Source organism: Falco naumanni, chromosome 7 (assembly GCF_017639655.2).
Source record: "Falco naumanni isolate bFalNau1 chromosome 7, bFalNau1.pat, whole genome shotgun sequence".
NCBI lineage: Eukaryota > Metazoa > Chordata > Aves > Falconiformes > Falconidae > Falco > Falco naumanni.
In genome coordinates this window covers 43,133,568-43,143,907 of record NC_054060.1, presented here as the reverse complement: position 1 = coordinate 43,143,907, position 10,340 = coordinate 43,133,568, and the positions used below count along the sequence as shown (strand labels likewise).

Sequence of the window (10,340 nt, the reverse complement as noted above, 5' to 3'; positions counted from 1 at the left end):
GGGGACTCCAGCCTGGGTAGCGACGGGGAGACGGGGACAGACCTCGGAGCGGGGCCGACCACTCGCTCTCCCCGCCGCCCCCCGCGGCCTCCGCCGGCACCGGCGCTCAGCGGAAAATGGCCACTGCCGGAGCCAGGCTGCCCTCGTCCCTCGCCGCCCGGCCCGGGGACGGGGGGGCGGCCGCGCAGCCCGCGGCGGGCTGCAGCCCTGTCGCCCTGGGAGCAGGGCCTCCCCTCGGGCGGGGGGTGTTTGTCACCCACCTGTCCCTGCGTGGCTCTTACCTCGGGGGCGAGGAGAGAGGGGAAGGGGAGAGAAAAGGGGGGGGGGGGGGGGGGGGGAAGCACCGCGGGGCTGGAGCCCGCGGTCCCAGCCCCGGCTCCCGCAGCGCGCAGGCGGCCGCCAACCGCGCCTCTGGGGGAGAGCGGCTGCGGGGGGTGGGGGTGGGGAAACAGGCCCGCCGGGGGAGGGGAGGGGCCGGGCCGCGGAGGGGGCAGGGCTGCTCGCCGCAGTCACCCTCACACATACCGCGCCGGGGAGGAGAGAAAAGAGGGCCCCGCTCCGGCGGAGGGATACAGCCCTACATATATAGCGGGGCGGCGCAGGCTCACATCTTCAGCACTTCGCCAAGCCGTGCCGGGAAGGAGGGAGCAGCCGCCACCGCCGCTCGTGGTCGCGCAGTTCGTGCCGCCGCCGCGCCATGGTAGGTCGCTCGGCCGGCCGCGGCGCCCGGTCTGGCGCGCAGGGGACTCGCTGCGGTGCCGGGGACGGTGGGGTCGGCAGAGCCGGGCTTTCCTTCGGGGGGGGGGTGGGTGGTGGTGTAAGCCCCCCAGGGAGGGGGAGGCGGGAGGCCGCAGCTCTCAGCCCTTCCCGCCCGGATGCCCGGGGGGTGCGCGGGCCGGCAGCTGCGGACGCCCCCCTCCCCCCCCCGCCGCGCTGCTGCGGCCCTTCCTCCTCCGCCGCTTCCTTCCCCGTTCCCCGGGGCCTGCCGTGTGGGCGCCCCGGCCCCGCGCCCTCCCGCTGCGGCCCCGCCTCGCCTTCCCCCGCATGTGGCGTCCGCTCCCCTCCGGAAAGGGCCGGGCGCGCCTGGCCGGGGCCCCTCGGCCGGGCAGGGCGCGCTGCGGGTGGGGGCCGCGCCGGGCGGGGCGCGGGGCTGCGGGCGCGGATTCCGCTGGGCTCCGGCACCAGCTGCACTGCGCAGGGAGCGGGGGGGCGCCCGGGGGAGGGCACCGCGCTGCAGCTACTGCGCCCTCGCCCCCCCCCATCCCCCAAAAAAAACGCAGTGGCGGCGGCGAAGCCCATCGCTGCCTGCATTACATCATGTCTCCTCCTCTTCCTCCCCGGCCCCCGCGCGCCCCCCGGCTGCGGGGGACCGGGGCGCAGTGCGCGTCGCTCGGCTGGAAGCGGCCCAGCGCCCGCATGGCGGGCTCGGAGGGGGGAGCGCAGCCTTCCCTCTCGCCCGAGGGTCTGCGGGGGAAGAGCCGCTGCCCCCGCCGCCGAGGGGAGGGTGTGGGGAAGGCTGCGGAACCCCGGCGCCCTCCCGGCTGAAGGATGAGAGCGTGGCGTGGCCGGCGGCCGGGGAGGGAGGGGAAGCGGGGACGCAGTGCAGCAGTGGGCGGCAGCCGGCCGGGAAAGGGCGCCTGTTGCGCCCGGCGGGCTGCGAGCCCCAGCTCCCCCTCTCGGGCGGTGCCGGCCCCCGCCTCGCCTGCCGAATCGCATCGCCGTGGGCTCCGGGAGCAGCGCCGTCATCCCCGGGCGCTGCGGTGGCAGCCCGGGCTCCTCGCAGGAGAGGGCGAGAGGAAGGGCTGGGATTTTCCCGGCGGTTTGTCGCTTCCTACGAGAGCGGCGAAACAGTTGCGGGCTGACCTCTAATCGCGTTTTGGCAATCTGGGTGTTGCTCGGCTCTGTCTCTCCATCTCCCCTTCCCGTCGGGGAAGGCTGACATCACCAGGGCAGGATCTGATGACTTGGCTGGGTGGGGTGGTGGCTGCAGCCCCGGGTACCCCGCTCCCGCGGCGGGGGGAGCGCAGCGGCCGTGCCTGTTGCTCGGCGGGCAGAGCCCCGCGGCGGCGGGGGGCGGGCGGCGCGCCTCGGGCACCGCGCGGCGTGCCAGGTTAGGGTGGTGACTGTTTTTTTTTAATTCGAAATACGATTTTTAGGAACACGCAGGGAGCTCCGACTGATGGGGCGGCGAGCCGGTGCTGTGGGTCGGAGGGTTTTGCCGAGGTGTGGCTCGGTTTCCTGTTCTGCAGGGCACTGAGTCTGTTATGTAAATTCCTTAGATAATCTTTAAGTAAAACCTCGTATTTTCTGGAAAATCACGAAGCGTGCAGGAAGTCGAACTGGGTTTTGAACGCAGGTTTCTGGCTGTTACTAAAGAACACTTATTAAATTTGAGCTGTCTTCAGCTGTTCGTGTTTCTATCCTTTTCCCCCACCTCCCCCCCAGCTCACCGTTCATATGGGGAATTGTTTAATCATTACATACAGACATGAAAACATAAATAAAAAACCCAACACCTATTTACAGGTGAAATGTTTGTCACTTAATGTACACAGCAGGCTTTAAACCCTACCCTGTTCCCCTTAACAGACTGTATAGGCGTTTAATTCTCCATTGTATTTGTAGCTTTTCACTGCAGTTAGGTTTTCATACTCAAAAAAGGTATTTTAGGACAAAACGGTTACAAGATGCCTGCTTTCTCTGACCTACAAAATTCTGTTCTGTTAGTGAAAGTTGCTCAGTAAAATGAGTTTAAAAGGAGTTAGTACCTTGTGTTTTTCAGTATATGTGACTAGGTGTGTGTAAAACCCAGGTGTTTTTTCTTTCCTTTATTACTAGGAAATTGCATATTCTTCCATAAATAACTGGTTAGCTTCTTTGACTCAAAACAGTGGAGCTTTTTGTGATGCTCTAGTCATACAGAAGGGAGAGGCTTTTCTGGAAGGATGTGTTTAGCACAGTTAAGCTTTGGGAAAGCCCATTTAATTTGCCCACTGAGCTGTATACCTTTGGATGCAGCAGTGGCCTCTTGAAGTATGGAAGGTCACGAGCAGGCATATTTTAAGCTTTGCTACCTTAAAATGATGCATAAAACACCTTGCATTTCAGTGAGGTACCTTAAACAGCTTGGCTGAACGGGAAAATAACATGATGCTAGAAAGCTGGCATTTTCTCTGTCATGGATGGCAAAAATCTCCATAATACTGAGAAGTAATTCCTCCTAGTATCACGGCACGGTTCTTTCTGTTAAGCGTACAGTAAGCTAATACTTGATGCAATGTGGTGGGGGAGGATGGGCCTCTCAGTAGTGTTAGATCACTAGGTGGCACGCTTGTTATTAGTCCGTTAATGTGCAAATACACCCCCCCACACACTATTAGGGTCACTGTACTGCTGGAACTGACATCTGATGTGAAACCCCAAACACATGGTATTAAGGATTTCATGCCTCTGTGACCAATTGCAAGGAGTCTGCCTGGTGTCCTTCAGTTGACCAAATTGGATTCTCCAAATGTAAGGATGGCATGCCTGGTCCTTCATGTGCAGTTTCAAAACAAGTTAGCTTATATGCTTTTGGAAATGGCTGTGTGGTGTAGGTGAATGGAATCTCCTTGCAGAGGCAGAATTCCAGGGGTGGAAAGCGGCTTTGTGAAAGTAATGATAAATCACTGGTGGAATCTAAGGGAAGCCTCTCTTGGCTTGACATAGCTAGAGGTAAATGATATTCTAAAATGTTCTATTCTTCATGTAGGCTGATCAGCTGACTGAAGAACAGATTGCTGGTAAGTGTTTTTGAGAAATGATTGGGTTTTGCTAACTCCTTGTGATTTAAAAAAAAACTACTGTCCCAAACATAATGGGGGAAAATTTTTTTGACAATTACAAATCTGTACTAACACTTTTTTAAAAACACTCATCTAAAAATAAAAAACCAAACTTTGGGAAAATTATTGGTTCGTTGCCTCCTGATTTAGGCTGATTGTTCCTTGGACCACAGATAATGATTTTTCTAGACTTTCAGACTGGAGCCAAGTACTCCTAGATTTCTTGAAAACAGAAATAATTGCTAGACACAGGTGAACTTCTTATAGGTACTGCTTCCTTTTTAGTAAAGTGAAGATGAAATGGCAACAAATAAACCTAAAATGGATTTATTAGAAATTAATATAAGCTTGTGTTTCTTAAATGGCTTCTAACAGACTATCTGTAAATCAAGCTGGTTAGGAGAAGGAGCGTTGTTTGACTGTATGGAGACCAGTCACCTACTTGTGGCTGACATCTGTTCTTATTGTCTGGTGTCTTAAAAATAAGTGGTAAATGACAACACCGTAAGTCTGTTAATGGTGAAGGGAACTCAGTGGGTCCTTTCGCTTATCCCAAGCAGCTCCTGCTTATGGTGCAACAGTGCCTCAAGCAAGATGATGTTGAAATGCATTAGAGAGTTGTAATGCAGATAATCACCACATGAAATGTTTGAATATGCTATGCAAATTATGTTATGGTACTGTAAGTTTTATTTATATTTGAAAGTGTTCATTCTCTCAATATGTGGACAGTTAGATAAAATGTTTCTTAAAATTGTACCGGGCGTTGTCAGTGGTGTGCATTTTTAGTATGCAGTTTTCTCATGCTGGTGATGTTACTAAACACTGGGACTTTCTGCCTCCAGAATTCAAGGAAGCCTTTTCCCTATTTGACAAAGATGGTGATGGTACTATCACAACAAAAGAACTGGGAACTGTCATGAGGTCGTTGGGTCAAAATCCAACAGAAGCAGAATTGCAGGATATGATCAACGAGGTAGATGCTGATGGTAAGTGTTGGAAAAATAGTTTAGTGCTGTGATCATCTTAAGTATGTATGACCTCCACACCTGGGCTTGGATTGCATAGAGAATACTCTGTGGCATTGATCTCTTGAGGTAGTTTCAAAATACTCAGTAGAACCTCAACCTTGAGTGGTATCAATTTTTTGATTGCTGTCTGCACAGCAGTTGAAGCTGGCAGTATTGGTGAGAATCTAAAAAAGAGGCTGGGCAGAGAGAAAATTATGCTGTTTATTGTTAATATTTTATGGGCCACAGGCTTCCTATTGCTGTCTGACTTGCTGTGACCTGCTGTTAACCTGCATTTCCACCCAGCTTTTCTATACATGTTTCGTCAGCCCATGTTCGTCTTAATAGCTGTATTAATGTCTGTGGTTTTGTCCAATGCCAAAAATGTGGTAGGAGTGCCAAAAATGTGGTAGGAGCGGAATAGTGCTAAACTTCCAAGCATTGAAAACACAACAGGGAGATACTGTATAGTCTAATGCAGTGTATTAGCTCACTGATAGATCAGGTGGAGGGATTGGAGGCACAAGAAGGAAAACCTTCCAGTACTAAGTCTGTCAGAATTAATTTCAATGGATGCCAGAAAGTGTAAGTTTCCTCAGACTCCAGACAGGCTAGCAGTTACAAGAAGAAAAAATGTTTTTCCTGATCAGTGATGTCAAGGCTTTGATCTTGTATGTTGGTGGTGATAGTGATTTTTCTCAAATACCTCTGTAAAAGAGTGAAAGTATATTGGCATAAATATAGATTATCTGATTACCAGACTACATTAATTACACCTATGGTCCTAAAAGTGTAAGTTGACCTAATTTGTTAACTCCTAGATGCAGATACTGGAAAACTTCAGGGTTTGAGGTGCTCTGTGTAGAGTTCATGTGTAGTGGCTTTCTAGGCTGCAGTCTACAATGCTGCACTGGTAGATCCAAAATGAAAGGAGACTGAAAACTTCAGATAAGTATGGTTGTCAATCTGCTTAAAGTTGTTTTATGGCAGCATGCTTTGCTGTTAATTTAAGTGTTCATTGAGGATTTCTCGAAGCGGAGTACAGGACTTGTATTCAGATTTAGCTGGTATATGTCATCATGGCCAGCTTTATCTAGCTGTGTATGTCTCCATCTGGAATCCCTAAGCTGTGAAAGTTCTCTTAAGCTGCATTTATTTAACTTATTTGCTGTACTTATGGAATGGGTAGATTGTAGTTGCACAGTGAACAATTTAATGCATTTTTTGCATACAGGGTTGAGTCCTGACCATACAGATCTAGTTTCTGCTGTTCTAAAGAACTTGGTTCTTTACTGTACCACTTCTCTCATATCTTTGGGCAGCTTGAAGTTTGGATCCTTACTTAGAATTAAGAACATAAAAATCTTAGGGGTAAGGCCTGGATATTAGCAGGGGCTTTTAGTTTTTCATACAAGAACACCTACTATAGGCTTATCAGAAATGTCAAATAATGGCAGCTTTTCTCATGTCACTGGAATCTGCAGATCCTTGTTGCCCCTTAAAATGGTGCATTACTTCTGTGGTGCACAGTGTATGTTAAGGAAGTTTGTTTTTAACAAAGAACAAATCTGAGCAGCTCAGTGAAGTGTAATTTTCTCAAATTTTAGAATCCTAGATCTGTAGTGCCAGCTTTATAATGCATTCCTTTCTGGAATCTCCCTACAGCAATTGGGAGACTTTAAAGAAACTAAATGATTAATTTGGGGGAGTGATTTGAAGTAAAGGTAAGTCTTAGTATTGGTTAACCTTAGAGCACCAGGCTGATGTTAATACTTGCTACTTGGGTGGCAAATGATATGGCTTGACCTGGAGAGAAGGCAACAAGTTGATAGCATTGTGCTGAAACACTGCAGTGACAGTGGCTGCCACACATTGTAATAGCAAAAAGTCAGTGGTAACAATTTAGGGAGAAGATGCAGTTCTCTGTAAGAATGGTTTATAGAGGATCTGTCAGTCTTGTCCCTGGTTGAGTTAAATGCCAGGGGTTTTTGTATAAAGAAAAGCATGGAAGTTTAATTTTTGGAAGTTTCTTTTCATTAAGGCAATGGCACTATTGACTTCCCTGAGTTTTTAACCATGATGGCCAGAAAAATGAAGGACACAGACAGCGAGGAGGAAATCCGTGAGGCATTCCGAGTCTTTGACAAGGTATTATTACAAGTACAAATACTCTTTAGAAGCAGTAATGATGTCCATCTTTTTTCCTCAGTGTTTTCTCCCTTGTCTAGAAGGAAAAAAATATCCTCTAACAGAAGTAAAGGATCTTGAAACAGAACTGGGACTGTTCTGGAAACAGAACCAGGACTGTTGTAGGCTGGTTGTACTTGCTTTACGCAGCAGGTCAAAGCTTTAGGCTCATCCATGAGGAAAACTTTCTGGCCTTAGCAGCAGACATGAGCAGAACTCAATGCTTGTGGAGTGTTGTTTTTTTCTGAGGGTGGGGAGGTGGAAGATTGTGATTTTTCTGTACCTTCTGACTTTGGGGGAATGGGGAAACATTTGCATGAATGCATGAGGTTTTTATACTTATTTATAGAAGCTTTTTGAAGCTAAGAGGGACACAAAGCATTGCATGTTCTGTTTTCAAGATATGTGGGCTCTGAGGTTGCTTTCAGGAAAACTTAAGAGCTCAACTTCCTGTCTCCTTTAATGATACCTGGGCATACATGATGAAGGTCAATTATTTCAGAACAGGAGTTTCCCTCTGGATTGCGTGGAGATGACAGATGTTAAAAGAGAATTGTTTTGAATAATGGGTCATGTGGCTGCTAAGATGATGCACATGCATGTGTGGAGGAAGGCCTTACTACTTCTTTCTATGGAAAAAAAGTGCTGGTCTGTAGTACTTAGTTGGAAGTGTCCTAGAGGAAATTGGTTTTGTTTGTTTGGTTAGTACTTCATCTACTTTGGAGCTATTTCTGCAGACTAGCTTTGAATTTAAAGCCACTGAGGTAGCTTATCTATTGGTGGTGGCCATATGAACTCCTGCTCTAAGCTAGCATATTCTTCCTGTACATGGAAGAGGACAATTTCTGAAATGGCTAGGAATGATACTAATGGGAACACTGACTTAGTGTTGTTCATTTTTTTTTTTCCTCACAAAGCTTTTCACCACTCCATATGAGTAGAATTCAAATGCTTTCTTTGAAAGTTTGTTCTACATCAGGCTTTTTGGATAAGATTATATAGCCACCTGCAGTCTGGTTATAGAGGGTAGTATTACACAGAAGAGAAAGCTGACTTCGTATTCTTGCTGGTGGGGAAATTAGCAGCCTTGGTGTTTTTGGTTTGGTTTTTTGGCCTTGCTTAGGCAGTGGACACTATAAACAAAGCTAATTTTGTTTCTGTGTTTATTTTTGAAAGTTCTTTAAAAGTATTAAAAATACCTTATCACAGCTAGAAATCGGGCATGCAATTATTCTTAGAGTACAGTAATTGTATAGAAGGATATGATGGCATGTGTTCTTTGTAAGGCAATGGGACTAGTAAATACGATAGGGTTATACAGTCAGGTCTGCCTGTCTGTCCCAAGTGCTGCAAGTCTCGTTCAGAATCGGTTACTGGAATGTAGTTTGAGTTAATGTCAGGATTTTTGATCATGATCTTTTGTAACTCCTTCCTCACAGGATGGCAATGGCTATATCAGTGCAGCAGAACTACGTCACGTTATGACAAACTTAGGAGAAAAGCTAACAGATGAAGAAGTAGACGAAATGATCAGAGAAGCAGACATTGATGGGGATGGGCAAGTCAACTATGAAGGTAAAAAGATTCTTGTCTTGACTCAAAACCATTATTCGAGTGAAAGCCTGTTGCGTAGGGCATTTATTTCTAGTACTTGAGATGCCAGCTTATTTGGTTGTCCACTGCTGCGAATGAAAACATAGATGCAGTGAAAGGGGCTTTTTTTTTTGTTTTGTACCAAGTGTGTTTAAGAGACTTGCCAGCTGAAGTACTCTGGAGACAATAAATCACAGTGACTTTTTATCTTTACAGAATTCGTACAGATGATGACTGCAAAGTGAAGAGACCTCCTTTACACCTTTTTTCCTCTAGAAGAATCAAATTGAATCTTTTACTTACCTCTTGCAAAAAAAATGTTCATTTATTCATTCTGTTTCTGTATAGCAAAACTGAATGTCAAAATACCTTCTGTCCACAAACTGCATGTAATGGTTGGTGGTCCTGTCCCCAAAAGATAAACATCAGTTTTACAATATAAATAATTATACTACCTTGAAAATAAAAGGAAGCACTTAGTGAACTCAAAAGTTCCATTTGCTAATGACTATTACACTGTTTGGGCTGGCCAGTTTTTCATGCATGCAGCTTGACAATTGAGCACAGTCAGACATTTGTATTAAAAGGAAAAAAAAACCAACCTAAAGGATCCACTCTTTTGTTCAACAGTGGATTCTAGTTCAATTTGTAGTATAAATTGTCATAGCTGGTTTACTTTAAAATTGGTTTATACCTCAGGATGGTATGCAGCAAAATGGTTGAAGGATGCAAAACTTAGAGAAAATGCCCTAAAGGTTGAATGGTTCTCCTGTACGTAGCAGTGTGCTCCAAAAATAAGATGATCTTAACTATGGATGGCATGTCTGTGTTGAAATACTGGTTTAACATTGTCTGCATTGCACTATAGTGAAACGGGTGTCGGGCTGTTACCGTTCACAAAATTTTTAAAAGAAACCTTCACCAAGGGAGCATCTTTGGACTCTCATATTTTTAAAACCTTCTGTACCATGACTTGGAGCTGGCGGAGTAGCCTATGGACTTCAGCACAACTATCAACATCGCTGTTCAAGATACTACAATTTATGTCCATTCCAAGTTGTAAATGCTAGTCTTTTTTTCCAATAAAAGACCATTAACTTAAAGGTGGTGTTAAATGCTTTGTAAAGCTAAAATATATATATAATTGAGATGGTAAACCAAAAAAAGCAGTAGGAGGGAAGTGTTTCTATGAATGACTTGCTGCTAAATTATAATGCACATGTATGCAATAAGTTATCCCCTATCTTTTCAAGATGGCAAGAACTGACCTCCTGTAACCCAAGACCTTTGCTATAAATAAATGAACTTGTGCTTGCCTTTCATATTACGACAATGTTAATTTAGTTGGTCTCAAAGTCGTGTAATGCTGACTCGTCAACTATCAGCACAGAAGTAACACCTCATTTCACTAAAGTGGAGAGCTCTGAGCATGCATGTCAATGCTGGGGGAACATGTATAGGTTGCTTAGTTTTTTTGACAGGTTATAGAAACTAGTTGGAGAATTTAAACAGTGTGGACTTCATAGATACCTATGATTATCAAACATGCCAAAAATGCATTTCTCTACCCACAGAAAACAAGAGGACACTTATTTTACAATATGTAAAAAGATAAAAAACACAACAAAAAAACTAAGCCTTTTTGGAAACTGGGGCTATTATGTCTTGACTTATCTTCTCAAACACTTGCATGAATTTTGTGGGGTGGAGAAGAGGACTAGGGTTA

The 10,340-nt window shown here is 46.6% G+C and overlaps 1 protein-coding gene across 1 annotated transcript; it reads left to right on the top strand.

Annotated features, from left to right (window-relative positions):
• Nucleotides 1-500: 500 nt before the first annotated feature.
• Nucleotides 501-9,936, top strand: CALM1 (calmodulin 1). The gene is made up of 6 exons (XM_040599897.1): nucleotides 501-700; nucleotides 3,752-3,782; nucleotides 4,670-4,813; nucleotides 6,876-6,982; nucleotides 8,461-8,596; nucleotides 8,831-9,936. The coding sequence occupies exons 1-6, from the start codon at nucleotides 698-700 to the stop codon at nucleotides 8,857-8,859; spliced, it is 450 nt and encodes a 149-aa protein (XP_040455831.1). The 5' UTR covers nucleotides 501-697; the 3' UTR covers nucleotides 8,860-9,936.
• The last annotated feature ends 404 nt before the right edge of the window (nucleotides 9,937-10,340 follow it).

Bases quoted from the DNA above. Each gene is read 5' to 3' on its own strand.
- CALM1 (XM_040599897.1), top strand. The intron at 4,814-6,875 runs GTAAGTGTTGGA...CTTTTCATTAAG, and splicing joins CAACGAGGTAGATGCTGATG to GCAATGGCACTATTGACTTC. The intron at 6,983-8,460 runs GTATTATTACAA...CCTTCCTCACAG, and splicing joins CATTCCGAGTCTTTGACAAG to GATGGCAATGGCTATATCAG.